This window comes from Buteo buteo, chromosome 25 (genome assembly GCF_964188355.1).
Source record: "Buteo buteo chromosome 25, bButBut1.hap1.1, whole genome shotgun sequence".
Taxonomy (NCBI): Eukaryota; Metazoa; Chordata; class Aves; order Accipitriformes; family Accipitridae; genus Buteo; species Buteo buteo.
Window position 1 is genome coordinate 17855219 of NC_134195.1, and position 19992 is coordinate 17875210.

At 38.1% G+C, this 19992-nt stretch overlaps 1 protein-coding gene across 4 annotated transcripts in view; it reads left to right on the forward strand.

Annotated features, from left to right (window-relative positions):
* The window catches only part of WWC3 (WWC family member 3), a 103689-nt gene that overhangs the window by 49708 nt on the left and 33989 nt on the right, over positions 1 to 19992 (forward strand). For all 4 annotated transcript variants that reach the window (XM_075057572.1, XM_075057569.1, XM_075057570.1 and 1 more), the window contains exons 6-8: positions 5309 to 5438; positions 11474 to 11623; positions 13770 to 13843. In XM_075057572.1, the coding sequence (XP_074913673.1) occupies positions 5309 to 5438; positions 11474 to 11623; positions 13770 to 13843 (354 nt within the window). The remainder of the gene's footprint in view (positions 1 to 5308; positions 5439 to 11473; positions 11624 to 13769; positions 13844 to 19992) is intronic.

Here is a 19992-nt window from a genome sequence, read left to right on the forward strand (position 1 = left end):
TGTGTTGAACAGCTCTTGCGTTTGCCTTGGACATGTGGCCATGCATTTAGAAATCTTGGCATTTTTTCCAGCATGCATGTGAACGAACTGCCTAATGCAGGCGCTTCCTGAAAAACGTTGGAACTGTTGCATGTCTAATGCGTTTTGCAGCATAAGTACAGTATCTGTGGAAATATTCCGAAGCTTCGGATTTAGTGTGTTGGTGCTACAAAGTATGGGCACACACTTTCGCTTCAGGAATTCTGGCAAAGTTTCAGGTATCTTGGAGCAATTAGGTTACTTATTTTCCAACTTTGATTTTGATTGGTATTATGTTAACAAAATGATATAAAGGGACATACTCAGATTCAACTTTTAAAGGAGAGGGAGTAGCCCATGCACTTCATATTGTTTGGGGTTTGTTTTGTTTTGGGGTTTTTGTTTGTTTTTTTAAGCTTACAATGTTCTTTTGTTTTACAGTGCATTTTAAAAGCTTCAGAGAAGAAAACTTTTTCAGCCAAAATCCTTCATTGGCAGATATAATGTAATAATTGTCAGGCATAAATATATTTTTACTGACTACACTAAGTATTTACAGGTAGTTAGGGGAATTGTTAATGCATGGTATTAACTGAAAATTAGTAAAATAAAGCACTCGGTATATTGAAACAGCGAATATTTTAAGTAATAATTTAGGTATAGTCAACGTTTTAGGATGGTGGCCTAGATACCTAAGCAGTAACAGAACAAAAGCAATTTTGTCTTAAGATTCTTAATCATATTTTCTTGAAGTGAGTAAGAATTGCCTTGCCTTTTCTACTTTATTTGTTTTCCTACTGGTTATTGAGTTATTTTAAGGGTGTAGGTTCAATTGTTTTATAAAAGGACTAACCAGTTGACTAGGATGATGAAAGTATTTGAAGGCCATTTGAAACTCAAGATTGTTTTAATTAATATAATTCATTTAAGATAGTGCAACTTTTTGAAAAGTAAAGTCTGCGAATGATTAAGACGACAAATGTTAGTCTTGGATTTTAGCCCAAGTGAAGTTGCCCATACTCCAGGATGCGGTATAGGAGAGGCATACAAGAGAGGAATTACTTTAAAGCATATCTGATTAGTTAGTGGCCACTCTAATCATCTAGTTTAAAAGTTCAAGTATGAAAACTCAATGCTTCGGTGCTGCTCATTGCTGCTATTGCTACGGTCATCCTCTGTCCTGTTGGTGCACTGGGTGGCATTTGTTGTTGCTGAAGCTGGGGAGGATTGGAGTGAATTTCTGTCAGTGTTTGTGCCTTGCTGAGCTCTGCTCTCTGCATTGATGACTTCACTTGTGAACCAGAGGCTTGTTGGTTTTTCTTTGTTTTGTGTTTTTAAGTAATTTTTTAATTGCCCTTCTGGTGAGATACGTGCTTTCTTTTGAGTATTTTGCTTCTAGTTGGAAGTGAGCCGATTTGGAGAGTACTCACGCTAACAACTGAAGGGAGAAGTTTCTCTAGCCTCCTTGTGTAGTCTGCAGACAAATCAGGCTGAAAGCCTAACGGTGCTCTAGGTTGTCTCTGGGCGATCTCTCCCTTACTGCTTGTATTTGTCAGCAGAGAAGGGTCACTCAAGTCAAGTACCAAAGCTGCAGTATTTTAGTTTTTGCATATCCACAAAGTAAGTATATTGTCTAAAAAGAAACTCATTGCTCCTTTTTTAAAATAAATATGCAGAATTTTTTATTTAAGTTTCTTACATCTCAGACATGTTCCCCTTTTGTTACCTTTTCTAAACTTTTTGTCTGCATAATTTTTCTTCCTTCTTGTGCTAGGTCAATTCTTCAAGTAACTGCCAAACTGAGAATGGCATGCATCCTGTTCAGCTTTTTTAAAGCCGTGTTCTTCACTTTATTTCAAGTATAAGCCAAGAACAACATTAGGAGCTGTCACACTTGGACTTCACATCTGGCTGAATGTTTGCTTTGAAAGTCTGACCAGAATGGCATTATGAGCAGGTATCAGAACCTGCTGCCATGTGACTTCCTGGGCACCTCTGCTGGGTATAGCTCTTAGAGGAGAGACATATTTTATCGTGAGGGTGGTTAGGTTGCTCAGTGTTTCCATCAATTTATTTTGCTGTCTGATTCAGATGCCTTTGTTAAATGCAAATCTCTTGCATTGACATTTTCCACATACAGTGTCTGCCTTGGACTGTGTTTTGTTTTCTGTTCTTTTTAATTTTAGTAAAATGGCTTAGCCATCTTTGAGGAGACAAAAAAAAAAAAAAAGAAAAAGACCCAACCCAAAAACCAAACCACAAAACAGCTAGAGAAAAGTGGGGTTTTGTGGAGGGAGAGAGGATTAAAGTGTTTTTTTTTTTTTTTTTTTTTTTTAATACCTCTACAACTTCAATACGGTCAGAATTTCAAACTTTGTAGTGCTGCAGCTTTTTCTCAGGGCTGTGTTTTCTATTGTTTCATCCAAATTTGGCAATGTTGTGATAAGCCTTTGGACATCGCAGTCTGCCTTTGCCCACTGGAGACTTTCTGGAGCTCACCGTTTAAAGCCTGCAAAAATCCCACCCTGCGTGACAGTGTTCCTCAACCTCCGCAGGCGCCTTTGCCCAAGGTGCGGCTGATCCTGTCGCGGTCCAGAGTTACAGGGTTAAAGATGAGCCTTTCCTGGAACAAACTCCTTCCTCTGACCTGGTGCAGGGACTGAGGAGGAGGAGCAGTTCCTCCTCCCCTGTGTTTTCAGTGACCCTTCTGCTCGACGGCAGGAATTTTGGAGGAAGGCGTTTAGCAACAAAGGAAATGAAAACTTGGCCAGTTGGCTCTGAGAGCGGGGTGAATGCTGAGAGAAGTTGGGAGAGACAGGGAATTAGGCCTGACTAAACAATTTGTAGCTACAGGCTAGTTTAGAGCATATGAAACCTGACAAAATTAAATTAGATTTTAACTCGGCTACAGACCTGTGCTTTGGTGAGGACGGGGGAGTCTTGTGTATTTGAAGGCCTGTGGAGAACAATAGAGGAACATGGAAACTGCCCTATAGGACTGAAAGTATTGCAAGTGTATTAATAGTCTGTGTATCCTAGAAACATCTTCCTCAGAAAATGTATACTTTATTCATAGTTTTGGGTATTAGTTGAATGTTCTTTCTGTTCATACAAAGGTCTAATCTGTATTTGTATCATGCTCTTTTCCATTAATAAAACGGAAGATTCCTGTTAACTTTGTGGCTTTTCAAACTAGAGCTTTGTGAAAGGAGGTAACAGGCAATAAATAACAAATAATTTTGTAAGATACTTAAGTCAGTTTGGGTTGACAGCAATACTGATTTAAGCTCAAATATTTCTGGCAGTAGAAACTTTTCTGATTCTTTCCTTAAACAAATACCAATTCATAAGTTGGGCTCCGAAGTGACGTCCAGGAACATGAATATGTGGGTAGCTGGACAAAAATCTGGTTGAAATTAAATAATTTCCTTTTCCTGAAATGCCACCTTGGACCTGGCAAACAGTATAATGAGCAGTTTTGTAGGAGGCATTTTCAGGTCTAATGTTTGGGCAGAATCTATGTTCTTAACATTAAGGTAACCTTCAGATAAAACCAAATGTTATCTTTTTCATGTAACTTTTAATGAATTGGATTAGTAGTTTTACCATGGTTTTATCTAATCTTTTCAGGATTTTAACTATAAATTAGTGAAGACTCAAGTAAACATCTTAGAAGGAAAACAAAACTAACCTAACCAAAACCCCCTTTAATCCACATGACATTTAAATCCTTTCTTGTTCTTGAACCAAATATCATAAAGGCTTATATATTTTCTTATGCAACATGGGGAAAATTGTGTTTAAGTAGGAAGGTTGAGGTTCAGACTTACTTTGTGTTGACTCCAAAAGCAGGAACTGTCAGAAAAAAACAAACAAACCAAAACCATAGAAACCCAACCTGCATATTTTTTTTCCTAAATATTGTGAGCTGCACAATAAAACCACAGGATTTTCATTCAAGCCTTTTGATTTTTCATTTTAATATTTTAATTTTAAACCAAGTAATCTGCTGCAAGTGGAATTTCACTGATTTTGTTTAACTGGCAGAACATGCTGAGTGAGTGTTCTTGACACTCTTAGCTTGATACAAGACCTACCTTGAAACTTTTAGTTATTCTCAATATTTTAAATAGAGTTTGAGTATTCTTGTCATATATGTATAGTGTACCCTCTCCCACTACATCCTTTTATAAACTTATGTCCTCTGTAATGACCGATGTATGTTTTATCTTTAATTCTGTTAACCAGAGTCACCTTTTCCTGGAGATGTTCATTCTTAGCATTGGCTTAGGGACCATTACACATACCACCTTTTTTCTATATACACACTTTCTATGCTAGATTAACAGGAAAATTGAGGTTTTTCGTATTTTAACAGGAATTTAATACAATTTTCACTAATGGCTGTGGGTAGCCTGTTAAAAACCTATAACTTTTCATTGTAAATCTGAGACCAAATGGTGGTTCTAGTAAGTTCTGCAGAGTCTCTTGTTCCTTATCTATAAATCAAAGCGAATTATGAAGATGGTACACTGGACTAGGCTTCTGTGTCCTGATCTGTTGTCCTTTACTATTGCAAACTGCTGGAAAAAAAAGTGGATCAGACAGTGGATGTCCCACATAAGATGAGAGATTTTTATGGCAAGGTGGAAACGTTGTTAGTACTTCAACCTCATGTAGTGAGTAGTGCTCGTGCTCCTTGCTGAGTTTGCATTTGAAACCTTCTGGAATGGTCCCATGTGATGTTCCTTAGTGCAGGACAATGATGTCTTCTAGACGAGATACTCAAAGATGCCCATAGTGGCAGGAAAGCATTTGCAATAAAATTTTAGGAATTAAAAATTTCTTCCCAAGAAAATGAAATGCCTGTGTTAGAAACTTCTGAAGCAAGATCATATAGAAGTCCTGGAAGAGATGTTGTGATGTGTAGTGCTGCATTGAAAATATGACAGCTGGACTGCTAATGTCTTTATTTTTTGAGTTATTACTGTGTAGGTTAGTTTTAGGTTGATTTTACTTCTGTTGCGTGAAATAGTCCACAGACACTACCTGTAAGCTCACTCTGTATTAGGACGCTAAAACCAGGAAGTTTGTTGGTTCTGCAGAACCTGGGTAAGTAATTGCATTGCTTTGTCTTTAGAGTGTACTTGGCACTGAGTGCTGTGTTAATTCCAAGTAGAGTATCATTTTATTCCTGGAAGTGGTACATGAATGAACAACAGGTCTTAAAATGTCTATGCGCTTTCTGATTATGTGAAAATTCCTGAATTTGTCTTAATCTTTTCAACAGGATTGATCGTAAGATGTCAAGTGCTCATACAAATTATAGACTGGATGAAGCACAAGCTATAATGAGTGAGCTTCGAACCATAAGGAAAGCTATATGCACAGGTGAAAAAGAAAGGCAGGACCTTATGCAGGTAAAAAATATGCTACTGAACAACTAGCTGCTAAACAGCAATAACCTACCTCTGTTTTCTTGTTTGTGATTGCATTGGGGTTACCAAGTTCAAATAAGGAAGTGGGTGGCCTACACTGATTTTTCTGTTTGATAATTGCTAATAGCAGGCAGCTCGAAAGAGGTAAGTAGTCATTGTCTATACTGTGAACACAAGACTTTATATGCATTTCTACTTTTGTTTTAGATAATGTACTATTCTTACATTTAGATCAATGTCTTTATTGAATATAGCTTTCTATTGCTGCTGACTGTATCAAAGACTGCTATGGAGTAATTATGTTGCATTTTAAAAAAAACTTTAAGTTTTATGGTATTTGTTTTTCGTTTAGTTTAATGTCTCTTTGTGTTACCTATAATGAAGTAGGACTGAGAAGTCATGTGCTAAAATGTTTACCAGTTTGTCTGCCGTGATTTTTTTCTTTTATAAGCATTTCACAAAACTGGATCTCTGTGTCACTATGCCACAGTTTGGCAGTTCTCCTTTTTTGCCCCAAATTCTCCTCTTAAGTACCCATATCAAGACACATGTTAATTTTAAATGTTCTCACAAAATCCTCAGACTATGATTAAATGCAATGTATACAGAAAACATCATGAAAGCGTTAAATGAATGCATGAGGATCGTGGGGAGATACATGCCTGAGTAGTGACCAGACTTTTGAACGGATTCTGCATCCTGCTCCGAGCTCTCAGTTGCTATGTCTGCGTTAATAATGTGATGAGAGCTTGTTCAAAGAGCCATGACTCTGCCACCGCAGGGACTTCAGTATAGTCTTGCCCAAATATGCTGCAGATACAGAGGGGTGTCAAGGACAGTTATCTTCACCCAGTCTTCTAACTGCTACATGGAAAAAGGCATCTTTGTTACCTAAATTTTTGGGATCGTACTAAGTTAATATCGCCATTCAAACATTTTCTTTCAGTTTTCTCTGCAGTAGTGTTTCACTGGTATTTTTTTAATTGTTAAATGATATATGTAGCTTGTAACCTACATATAATGAATATCCATAGTTATACAATTATTCAGTCTCCAAAGCATTACCCAAAGGTCAGCTGATGGACCACAAATCCTTGTTCAAGTAGACAGAACACTTAAGTCACTATGAAAAGTTTCTGCCTTGGCAACTTTTAACATATTTGATATTTTGTGTTGGCCAAGTTTTAAAGTAATTCTCAGTCTTCCACATGCCTGGCTAGCAAGAAACGATTAGAAAGGCAGTTCTTCATGGATGCAGTGACGCACATTTTAGGAAACTAACTGGTAATTTCAAGACTTGTGTGTGAGATCTTGGAGCAGCTTAACTACTGGCCTTGTTTTAACTCCCCCACTAGATTTTATTTTTTTTCCCCCCCCTCCCCTTTTCCTTACATTTGCAGTCCTCAGTGGCACTAAATCTAGCTGTAAACGTTGAGATGTCTTGAAAATCATATCTATTAAACCAACTTTAGGTGCACTTGCAGTTTCTTTAACTACAGTGTTGAGGGAATTAGAAGTCTAGGATCAAGCTTAGCATCAAGGATTGGGCAATGCTGGCAGCACCAGCATGTAGAAGTTGCACAAGACAGAAGTGAAAATGAAAAGTGTTGCCATACTTCTTCATGGGTCTACGTGACGTACAGAAAATCAGTTGAGGAGGTATCATTTTTGTAATTAATGACAAACTGTTGTGATAGCATCCAATAATAGGCGTACAGCCCAGGAGAATCTAGAAGTTCCACACAGGCCTAGCATGCAAAACAGTTCTGCATGTTTTGTTGCAATTGTAGTAAGGGATTAAATGCCATAGTTTACAGTATCTACAGTTGTAAAAATTGTGTGTTTCTGCCAATTTACTGTGCTCCGCAAAAATATCCAGCTTCCTGCCTGATATTTTTTAAAATTTTGACCAAAAAAATTAAATTATTTTTGTTGTCACTAAACTTTTCTGTGTTTTGCCTTTTTATGATTAGTTGAAGATTATTGTTATGGATTTATTTAGCTTTGTCAAACAAGTGCAAGTCTGTTTTAAGTATCTTCCTAATGAGTTCAGAATTTGATTTTTAATTTCCTATCAATTTTGAAATTGTTTTGTCCTCGAATATGCTACATCTTAAAGTTACTGTTGGTAAAACAAGCTTTCATAGAATGGTTTGGGTTGGAAGGGACTTTTAAAGATCATCTGGTCTAAGCCCCCTGCCATGGGCAGGGACACCTTCCACTAGAGCAGGTTGCTCCAAGCCCCATCCAACCTGGCCTTGAACACTGCCAGGGATGGGGCAGCCACAGCCTCTCTGGGCAACCTGTTCCAGTGCCTCACCACCCTCACAGTGAGGAACTTCTTCCTTACATCTAGCCTAAATCTACCCTCTTTCAGTTTAAAGCTGTTACCCCTTGTCCTATCACTACATGACCTTGTAAAAAGTCCCTCTCCAGCTTTCCTGTAAGTCCCCTTTTAGCTACTGGAAGGCCACTATAAGGTCTCCCTGGAGCCTTCTTTTTTCCAGGCTGAACAACCCCAACTCTCTCAGCCTTTCCTCGCAGGAGAGGTGCTCCAGCCCTCTGATCATCTTTGTGGCCCTCCTCTGGACTTGCTCCAACAGGTCCATGTCCTTCTTATGTTGGGGGCCCCAGAGCTGAACACAGTACTCCAGGTGGGGTCTAAGGAGAGCTTTCTTATGAAAAACTTTTTGTTTTGAAAGCTGTTCATAGAGGAGTTTGAAGTATTGTGTAAACAGATGGGGATTTATTATTTCAGAGAAAGGAAATAGACAGTTTCTTACTATTTCTTAATTTAAATCTGGCCAGTGTAAGCAACAGAACTAAACATGGTAGAAGTGACTCAGTCGTGTGTAGGTGCTTGGAAAATTGTAGCTGTCATAGAAAGATGGTAATTGGATTGAGTTGTGTGGGAGAGAAGGCTGACCAGGGAAGGAGAGAGTGGTCAGATTTAAACTGGGTGCTGTGGTTACAAAGCAAGCCAGATATGCAGTGTCACAGCTCTAAAAAAAATGGGTGAACTTTTTATGTAAGATTGAGTAATCAAGGTGCATGGTTAGGTTCCTGAAAGCAGCATATGTGTGTGTGTGTCCCTTCTCCTGCCCCCCTTCCCTTTCTTACTTTTGTTTTTGTTCCAGTATGTGCATGTGCTTTTAAAATGTTGTACTTTATCCTTAGGAAGCATTGGATTTTGGGTTTTGTGGTTTTTTTCTTTCTTTTTTCCTTTTCTTTTCTTTACCAGTTAAGCAGGCTAAATAGGTTAGATAGGAACTGCAATGAAATCGTACGTGGCAGAGAGCTCCTAAATCAGATAGCAACAGACAATGATGAAATTACGGTGCTCATTTCTCTCTTTTTGGGTAGTCTCCATATTGATAGACTGGTCTGGCAGATTCTGTGGGATTGCCATAAACAATCCATAAACCCCAGACAAAAGATGGATTCTTCCACATAGCTGGGGAGAATATTACTCCTAACAGTTTATGTAAATTGTTTCTATCTAAAAGTATGCTAACTCAGGTTATAATTTTCCATGTTAGGATTGCTGTAGGCTGTGCTTTCACTTATCCAGCTAGAAGGACTCAATGCATATATGCTTAGCCTGGCGCATAGTCACCTATGGGTGTAGATGTAAGTTAAGGTGATGCTACTTGGTGATTGCCACCTGCCAAATGCTATGTAATTTTTAAGTAATATCCAGGGTTCAGCAAGTGTACCCGGATGGGAAGCCTGGCCAGCAGCCCCGCAGCCCTTCATTAGCTGCCAAGGAAGTGCTGGAGGGTGTCGGGAGCACACCAGGAGTGCATAAAATAGCTGAAATAGAGGCAAAAGTTCTGGCATCGGGATCTTCAGTGTTACATATGTCTGTAACATAATATGTGTTAGCCAAAAGTGCCAAACGGGCCATAGCTTATTTGGGAGAAACCTCCAGCTTTCTGAATCCTCCGTTTTTGTTCATATGACTGGCTCTGCTTTACTGGGAAGAGGACATGTTAGATGTTCGATGTTTGGGTAGCTATTCTTTGAAATTGTTATTTCCATGTTATAAACGCATTAGGGATCTATCTTGATTGTCCATACAGCAGGAGACTGACAGGACTGGATGATTTCCAGTCAGTTTTGAAGAAAAGAGTTAGACAGGAGTCTGCAATCTTCAGTTTTCATAAAGTGGAAGACGTTCTGTTTTTTTTGCCATGTGGTGGAGCAGTTAATTTTGTGGCAAGTCTTGGAGGATAAAGAGACACTAGCTAGGGACTTCTCGGCAACATAACTTGAAATTGAATTTTGCTGTCTCGGGGCTGAGAAGAAACTATTTCATCCTTTGCTGTCCTCTGTCCCTGCCAGGGCTGAGCACAAAACCCCAGCCCCGCTCGGACCTTGTAGTACCGGGAGACGGAGACTGGAGAGGGAGCGACGTCTCACCCTGCCTTTCCCTCATAGAAGAAGACAAAATGTGTGACTGGGGGGGCCGTGGGGGGAGCACAGGCCTCCCACTCCTGTGGGTAGGGAGCCCACTCCTTCATTCGTCCTGCACCAGGCTGGGAATTTTCCCTCTTTTTCATCTCGTGGAGGCAGGCCTGAGGGAGGGACCGGTGTATAATGAGAACAAAGGGATGGACCACGTATGACAGAAATGGAGGCCACCAGAAAAAGCCACTTTTCCTGGCTGGTTTCAGGCCTGCTGCAGTTCCCGTGGATGCTTCCGAGGCTCCGAAACCGGCGGCCTTGCTGTTCTGTGAGCAGCAACCAGTTGCTGTTACGCAGGTTTGTCTTCTTGGCTCCATTAGTTGAATTTGTCGTAAGAAAAGGCAGTATTGATATGTTATCCTTTGTAAACTGCGCTTTGAAGACTAAGAAATCTGGTAATTGGATATGGACAGTAACTGGGGCTTGTTGCAAATCACCAGTTGTCGGAGCCACTGAGATTCCTGAGAGCCAGACTTCTCCCTGTGCAGTGCTTCAGGTTTGTCTCTGATTCTGTAGTTTACACACCGGAGTAAGCAGTTTTGAGAGTTTTTATGTGTATTTTTAGAACCAAGTGGTTTGGTTATGTTATAATTTATAAATTGATACAGCTCATCAAATTTCTGATAGGTTTTTTTTTTTTCCACATAATTTGATTACCCTTTATCTTCTGGTGAGGGGACAGAATTTAGTTTTTTAACGTCTTTTTTTTTTTTTATGTTCTTTTGATGCATAATGCTTAGGGCCTTTGTCATAAATGACAGCCTGCACAGTGGTTTTGTTGTTGGTACTACATTATCTGTAATGTTTGAAAAAGAGAGAATGCACAATCGGAAAATAAAAGTGATATTAACAACTTTATTTTTTTTAAAAGGAATTTTAAAAGCCTGCCAACCAAGCTTGTATTGTCAAACAAGTTACTATTTTGTGTGATTCTCTCTTATTCTCCTTTCCCCTTAAAGACTGCTGGAGGTGTGTGCTTTACCCTCACAGTTTGTGTCATCGTCCAGACATCTCAGAGATGTCCCTTGCATAACCCAAAGTGTAAAATATCTCTTAACTATGTGAACCTTGGGTAAGAGAGCACAAGGGTGAAATCAGCTGTCATAAAACTACAATCAATACAAGGTATTCATCAAGCTGGATGTGATAGCAGTAGTGGCTAAGGAATGTAACCTGTGCAGAAGATGGCAAAAGGGCAGGTGAATCACATTTGTCTTCCCTATCAGCTAACCTGAAAATTGACAGCTGCTAGATTTAAAGAACTGTAAGCCATACAAAAGCTGAAACATTCATAGATTTAAAAGAAATAATTTAAAATCTGTTTACTGTTAGATGCATCTTTTAAAAGGAGAGGTTTATTTCAAAGCAAAGCTTCTGCATGTTGGTAACACTATGATGAATTTTACTTTCTGTAAATAGCTCTTTATAGGCACGCTACCTGTCATATTTCTAAAATAATTTTTTTTGTTTTCTCTTAAAAGAATCATAAAAATCAGTTTTTCTGATTTTTTTTTTTTCTTCTTTTCTTTTCTTAATCTCTTCTCCTGTAGAGCCTGGCCAAGTTAACAGATGGATTCAGGAATAGCTGTTGTATTACAGATTCCCTGCAGGATCTCCAGCACAATTCTAGTTCGCTCAGCGACTCCTGTTTACCTCAACAGCACTGCGATGCTTGTTCACAGACTGACATCACTGGAGAGGTATGCGTTCCTATGCGAGACATTTGCTGTAGAAAATAAGCTGCTTTTGTGCTTTAGTGATACATTGTTATTTCCTGTTTTAATTTAAGAGGTGTTGGCTGTGGCAGAGCAAAAAATGCAAAGCAGTATTGGTGGTGAGGGAGTTGCATTTGCTTATTGTTTCCAGAGAACGTGGTCGGCTCTCATGAGTGGTGGGCTTTGCGGTTCTGCTACTTGAGCGTGGCACAGGGGCATAGCGGTGTGCTTGCAGGTCAGTGACAGGTAAAGTCAGCTCCCAGACTCGGCCAGCCTGGCAGAGCACTTCTCCCGTCATCACTTTGGTGACTGCAGGTTCATCTCTTGAGTAGTAACTCTCGCTGAGGTGTCCGCAGAACTCTTCTCTTCATGTTACCAGCTCTGACTTATTGATATGTGTAATGAAGCAGGAAGGAAGAAAACACTTTAGCCAGCTTAAAGTTGCAGTAGAGACTTGATTGTGCAACAGCACGAGATGTTAGTATTCTGGTAGTAGTGATGGATGGGGTTTTTTTTGTTTGTTTGTTTTGGTTGGGTTTTTTTTTAATCTTGTGTTTATCATGCTTGTCATCATTTTTCCTATACATCAAAGATGTAGGGTAGACCTCTGTTCCTTTCCTCTGTCTGAGACAAGGGGAGTGAGTATTTGTTAGCGTCTCAAAGTATTTTTCTTAAAAACTAACAAAACTTATGATTTTGTCTGTCATACCTTTATGCTCAAATATGCCTTTAAATATGGAATTTGAGAAGAACATATTAGCATTCCTTGGAAATAGTTCTGTGTGAATGAAATTGTGTATTCCAAATAATAAAAATTTGGCTTACACTAGTACTAGGGCAGCCTAGCTGTTCTTGAGCAGTAAAACGTTTGCTTTGGTGGATGAGATTGACAACAAAGCAAGATGACAACCTGTTTGTAGTTTGTTATAGTACTATAGTTTGGATGGTATTCCACATTTGGTTAGAAATTTTTATTGAACTATGTAACTTTTTAATTGTAGGCTTTTATCATCCCATTTCTCCTCTATTGTCTTCTTTCACTGCTGACTAGTTGCCAAGTTGGATGTCTCCAGAGGGCCTCTACAGAAGAGGAAATCTGTGTTTTTAAGAAGATTTACTTCTAAAGTATCTAAGAAATCTTAGCTAACACTAGGCTGTCTTTCAGTGTGTTAGGTAGATAGTGCCTTTGGGATGTAATTTTTGAGACTGGTGGTGGATGTGATTACTGAATTCCAAAATGAATTGCCAAGAGGAACATAGCAGCATTTTCCCATTCACAATACACATTGAGTGCCATCCAAGACAAGCCAAGTACAGTCTGAAAATTGTGTTTATCAGGTGTAGGTTTTTTATTAGGAAAAGAAAAGTACATAATTATGTCAATTGTTTTCCTGAATTATTAGTAGTGGAATGTGAGTAAAAAAAGAGGTGCATTTTTTACACATGTGATGATGAAGAGAGCAAAAGCAGCAGTTAGATGAGAAATCCAAAGGTGCAGCAATGCACTTAAATAGGGACTTGGGTTTTAAGTATTAGACCGTATACAGACTTTTGAAGAGGGGAACTGCTGATGCCCTAAGATGGAGAGAAGTTGCTGTAGAAACCAGACTGTATACAGTAGGAGTTGTAGCATAAATGTGCATTCTATGACTGGTTCAAGGATCAGGTGATGTTTTTGTAATAGTGTTTAAAATGCACTAATGATCTAAGTGCTGGGTAACACATCACAGTACAGGGAATATAATCGGAATTACTTCTAATTAAACTATCCATAACATAGCTGTATCAAGTAGTAAAATATTTCAATTAAAAATACTCTTTGTGTTTTAGACTTGGATAAAGTTGAAAAGCTTTGACCATTCATCAGTAATTCTATTTCCTAACACTCCATTTCCAGGATCATAATTTATTGAAAGGGCTCATTTATCTTCTGTATTTTTAGCAAAAACCAGTTTTGTATTTCTAAAGCATAAATTTGATTTTTGTTATGTTATTACTTAAAGCATTGAGGTTTTTTTAGTGAGTCCAGCAAGTGAAACTAATTTATCCCTTACTTTGTTGGGAGAGTGTTTTTAAAATCTCATTTCTCTCTCTCTTTCCCCCCCTTCCTTGCTCTTCAACTCTGCAAAAGTTTGGATTTGATGACAAAACAAGACTCGTAGACAAAGTAAGACTGAACTGGCAATATGAAGAGGCCAAGAAAAGGTAATTAAAGATAAATTTGTTGGTTTTAATTTTTACTCTTGTGATTAAAGTTTTCAAAGTAGAACTGGAACCAGCCTCCTAGCTGAAATGTCTTTAGGAAGAGTAATTTGCTTACTATTGAATAGCTTACAGGTAATAAAAACTTAGGTAAACATAAGACTTTATCATAAGATTATTATATTTGTTTGCAGAGATAAAGCTAAATGTCAGTGCTGTTCTACACTTGTATAAACACAAAATTGCAGTAGTTTAATTGAACTGTTTTACATTTTTCCCCCTTCTTCTCAAACCTCAGTATAAACAATCTTTAAATTTACACTTATCAGCCTAGTCTGTCAGTACATTCGGAGCTTTGCATACTTGTGTTCTAAGTTCAGTGTACTGAAATAATGAACTCAGTGTGAAGAAAGAATGCAGAATTTCCTGTGAAATAAATGAAGATGTTCAGAGCTGAACAAAAGGTTACATAAAAATAAATGCTGAGATTAGAAAAAAAAATCTGATAAAAATAAGAAGAAATAAAAATTACTTGAAATAGTGAAAAATTAATCTAAGTCCTTCAATCTAATTCCTTATCATAAGTATTTCTTTTGTGAAGGTCAGTCTTGCAGTGTTTTTTCATGGCTTTGTAAAAGTAATATATTCTTACTTAGTACTATTTTAAAAATACTATCTAGTCGTGTAGTTTAGTGGGTCCTCATTTAACCTCATTGTTTTCAAACTATTTCCCACATATTCAGGACAATAGTGCAGGGATACATGATGACTTGAATGCAGTAGTTTTATGCACTTATTTAATTCGTGCTGATAGAACATTCTCTTATTAAAATTGACTGACACTTAAAAGATTCTGTATAGTTAACTTTGAAAACCTTAGGTTTTTAATTTTTTTTAGGTTAGGATTTTTCTTTTTCCTTTTCAACTTTGCCTATTTCGCCAGTTTTTTACATCTCTCAGAACAAGGATTTAAAGAAAGTTCAATACTTTTGCCTCATTTTTTTCATATTTTGGTGACTTTTTCTTTGGGGGAAACCGTAATACTGTCATATGTCTTGGCAGAGATTGGAAGCTTTATAGGGCAATTCACAGTTTTGTTGTTCTTGGAAAATTTACCCACATTTGGACGCAATACCAGCTTCAAAAAAAAATTAAATTGGTGCAAGCATGTTAGAGATACACAGCTAAATATTCAGGATTTGTAATTGGAATGAAAGTCTGCATTGTAAAATACTGCATGTGAATACCAGTGACTATTACCTAATACAGGTTAAATAATTGGGCATAAAAAGGGCAAAACAAAAATCCGTCAAGTGTCCCATTTGGTCACAGGCTTAATCCTTAGCATTTAATAGTCCAGTGATAATTTAGGGGTTCATGACAGTTGCTGAAAGATGAAGGATAGCATTTCATATTATACTGTTTAGTTTAGCAGAGCCACTGGTGCTGTGAAGATTTTAATAAATGTTTTTAGTTAGTTTTCTGACATACCTTTTCTATGTGTTTTTCAAAATAATTATCTTCTTGTGTGTTACTGCAGAGAAAAGATAGAGTGGTGGGGGTTTTTTTGGTGGTGTGGTTGTGGGTTTGTTTTTTTTTTTTTTTTTATGAGTAGCAGAAGCACTTCTCAGCTGGAAACGCGGAACATTTGTTTATGCGTGGAATGCAATATTTCTGAACATCAGAAGTGAGCTGGGGTTTGATGTTAATTAAGTGTAGAAAATCCGGGTAACTAACGTTCCAACTAGAGAATAGTAATTGCAATAAGGGTAGTTTTGCTGTCCTGGGATAGCGGCTCTGACAATGGTCCATTATTTAGCAAAAGCATGTTAGTTGCTTTAAAATAGTAGCCTTATTCTGCCCAGTATGTTGTACGGAAGTAATCAGCTTTCAGCTTTTGAGTGGAACTGCACAAAGCTCATTGCCCCTACCAGTTATCTCTGTGGTTGCATTCTTCATTTATCATGCATTCCTTCCCCTTAGCTTGCTGGCATTTCTGTAGGGCTTTTGTCTCTACTAAATATCTTTGTGTTCGTTCTCCCTTGGCTGGTGAAATATCTACTGTTCCTGCACAGTGTGGGTGACGGAATGTGCTGTGATGGATTAAAATCTACAAAGTAGAAAATTAAAATGCTACAGTATGTCACAACTGTAAAGCAATATGTTATGACTACTTGCTTGTCAAATGGGGTGTGGAAACATATAGCAATTAAGTACAATAGAGAAACTGTATTATTTCCAAGTTTTAAGGGAGACTTTTAAAATATACTGGAGGAGAAAAGTATGCCTTTTCCCTTAAAGGAAAGCAGGAAAAAAGCCCCACAAACTGAAGGGCAGTGTGCTGCATTTTAGTCAGTCTTCTGAATCTAGCCAGAAGATCATACAGCTCTAGATACGAGCAGAATATTTGCTTGCTATATAAGTAGTGAAGAAGTTTTTAAAAGTAAAAATATGTTCTTTGTATATGGTATCTGAGCAAGGAAACACAGTGTTGGGATTTCTGAATGAACTGTCTTGAGAGATTCAGAAGAGACCCAGGGATAGTAGAAAAGTTGGTTTATAATCCCAAAATATCTCTCTTCCCTCATAAAAGGTAATTTGATTTTAATTCCTCCTTCAAAAAATCTCTCTAACTATTGAGTGGTTTGGCCTTTGCATAAATTAAGACATTCACATAGCTTTTTTTTTTTTTTTTCCCCTTCCCTTTCCCACTGGAAGGAAGTTGGATAATTTGCAATTTAATTTTTCCCATGGGTATTTGAGCTGTGGGTTCTGACATCTTCAGCATGCTGGGGAAGAGGTCCTCTCTTCTGTGTCTGATCCAGGCTCTGGGAGGAGGCATGTAAATTCTACTTTTTAACTTGCCAGTCATGCTGAAGAGAGGCTCAATCACTTTTCTTTTGCTCTTTTCTCTTCCCCCCCATTATTTTTAAATAAACTGTACCTTATTTCCGTGAAATTTCTTCTCTCAGATCTGTCAGTGTGGCCCTCCAGAGAGCCGGGAGTGGGGGGAGGACAGTCTTTTTAAACCGACAGCCTCAAGCTGCCTGGATAAATACCGGTTTTAGTTTCAGTTGCTATTTCAGTGAGACCACCTCTCATGAAAGCATTTGCACACTGGAAGTGTACCCCTCGAGCACTTTTCTGAATAGACTGCTTCATAGAAAGAGAAATCAAAAGCAAATTGTTTTTCTTTGATAACTCTTTAAGTTGTGCAGTTCAGTATGATGACTACACGAAGTATCTTAGCAAGCGATCATGAAATGTCACTGCTGTAGTGTGTCATATTCTGTGAAGTGTGTTAATCAATAGATGAAAAGTGATCCCTCCAATAAGAAGCACCAAATTTTTAACTGTCATTTTTGTTATTTTTTTTTATAATCCAGTTTGATGGTAGCTGACTTTAATGAACTAATACATCCAAGCATATTCAACTAGCTTATCTAATTTGGGTGCAAAAGCAGTGACTTGTTTGTGCCTTCTGTAAATTTGAATTCAAAGATGTAATTTTTCAATTCAGTTGTTTAAATCTTACAGCAGCTGTCAACAGATTTATTTTAGCCTTGAAAAAGCCTCCTCCTCAGCTATGCTTAATATTTCCATGTTCCCTTTAAGAATGTTATTACTTTCTCTTCAGTATAGGTGCTGCATAGTTACTTTGTTGCAATCTTGTTGTCTCATTACCAAATTAATTTTCAGTTGGGCTTTTAAAAGCCCTAGCAGAAGCAGAAGTGTGTCAATGCAATTTGTGCTTGTACTGGCAAAATACATGTTGGTTGGATATTGACAGCAACATTCCAGTAGTGATACAATAACAGTCAAGTATTTTCCTGTTAAAATTCATCTTGTGTAGGCAGGTTTCAAGGTGTAATTGCCTAATTTATAGTGAAATTCAGTGGATTTGTCTACTTTATTCTGCTAAACTAATCTGAAAATCTGATATAGGGATGAAATAATTTGTCTGATATCACACAAATATCTGGGTAAGGCCTGTCAGCTAAACCTTAATCTCCCAGTGTCAGTTTTTAAACATAAAACTTTTCCTTTGGGTTGTAAAGGGAACTGAGCCATGCTCTTGAACTGTCTTTAAAGTTTTCATTACACCAGTTTACCTGTGAACTGGGGAATACTAATTCCTCTCCTGCATTGGTTTTAGCAGGCTTTGCAGTTTTCCTAAAGGTGAATACCTAATTTTATCTGCAAAATGCCAGTGTACTCCAAAGGTTTCATGAGTGTCTTAAGCCAGTTTAAGACCTCCTTGTTATTGAATTGGGCTGCCAGGAAGGCTGGATATTCTACAGAGCGTACTTCTGTTTTTTGCCAAAGCCACAGTGGCATATACGTGCAGGAACAGCCAAAGTAGACACAGTGGAGAAATTTTGTGAGCATTTGGCCGAGTTCCCCAACTTCTTGTTCCTTCCATGTCTTTCTTCCCCTTTCTCTAGCCTTCCCCTCTTAGGATATAAATTGTAATCCACTCTCAAGAGGGTCTGTAAATACCAGAAATTACTGAGTTCTTATACCCTTTAGTATGCGTCTTCAGTCCCACAGCCACCTCCTCTGGGTATATGTGGGAGAAGTTCGCTGTTACCTGAAGTGGCAGAGAACTGGGTCCAATTACAAGCCTAAGGAAAAGAGTGAGCTGGCCTGATTTACGTTGATTGTCTGCATATTTGTGTGATCCTTGCCACCATTCTACAAATCATAACTGTAGGGTTTTTTCTTTATTTTATCCCCACTGATCTTCCCATTCCACAGGGAACAAAGGCCTCTGCTGTAGAGTGGTCTGATATGTCACCCGAAAGTCTAGGCATTTAAATGTAGGGGAGTATTGGGTTTTTTCCTTGGAAAATTCAGACAAAGTAAGGTTGAAGAACTCATTTAAGCTAGGAAGAGCAGAGCTTGTAGGTTAGGATGTGCCAGCTGTAGGATACCCATGATTTGTCCCTTTTATGAGCACGAGTTAGGACCTTTGTATTGCTTCAGAGTATTTCCCTCCCTAAGACACCTGTCTTGTTCATAATGTGAGTAATGGTCTAAACATGGGGTTAATTGTAATTGTAGATCAGTCTCTTTCATCTCACAAAAAGTGATTTTTACTTTAATTGCACTTCTCGTGCTATATTTTAATAAATAACTTCTTCTAAAACTGAAATGTTCTCGAGCTCAGCAGTATAATTCCATTAATGCTGAGTTCAGATAGCAGTCTTGAAAATAAGGTTGTAGACGCTAACAGAATCTTTGAGGTTCCCCAGATATTTCCAGTGACGGAAGGGTTGCCCTGTTTTGTCTAGGGGGAGGTCTGTGTAGATCTATAATGATTCAGACACGCTGTAAATTCTGAAAATACATGCTTTTTTGCCCCCGTGATGTAGTTTGTGTAGTAAACTACTGTCTGTACTGGTCTCCACCCTCATGCTATGGTCTACATTATCTTGGGCTAGGCATCATTCTAGCGACATTAGTATGGATGGCCATTTCAGGGCAACTTTGCCATTTTGAATCAGTGTTTACTTAAGATCACCAGGTTAAACCTTTGTCGTCCCCTCTGTGCCCCTCCTGCTTTTCTGCTTAACAGGAGCTGTTATATTCATACACATTTGAAATTTTTCAATACTGAAATAAGCAGCAAGTCGGTCTGCCTACCTAGGAAACCAGTCATTTGATACCACCTACTCGAGCGTGGAATGCAAGCTCCTCAGCACTTGTTATGCAAGGATGGGAATGGGCAAAATGCCTGGAATGTTGATGGCTTAAAATTAACTGTTTTTTCCCCAGGAATATGTTAAATTGCTATATCAGTAGGGACCTCAGTATCTGGCATTAGGCCAGATAAAAGTACTCTTTTACAGTGACTGCACTTAAGAAGTAGTATCTTAAAAAATACCCAGTAGGAAAGAAAAAATGTGTTTGAAAAACAGAGGCTTCACAAAGGATCCTAACTACTTTTTTTTTTCCCCTTTAAATTGCAATCTATGTCAAGTCATTGCTTTATTTAAGTGGGTGTTTAAAGTAGGTGAATATATGCACTAAGTCTGAAAATGCAAACCAGCTACCTTTTTGTAACATATCAACAGTGAGAATGGCTGGTGTAGTATAGGAATAAAATCTGGCATAGACAAGCCCAGTGAAATTGCTTCTTTATGTATTTA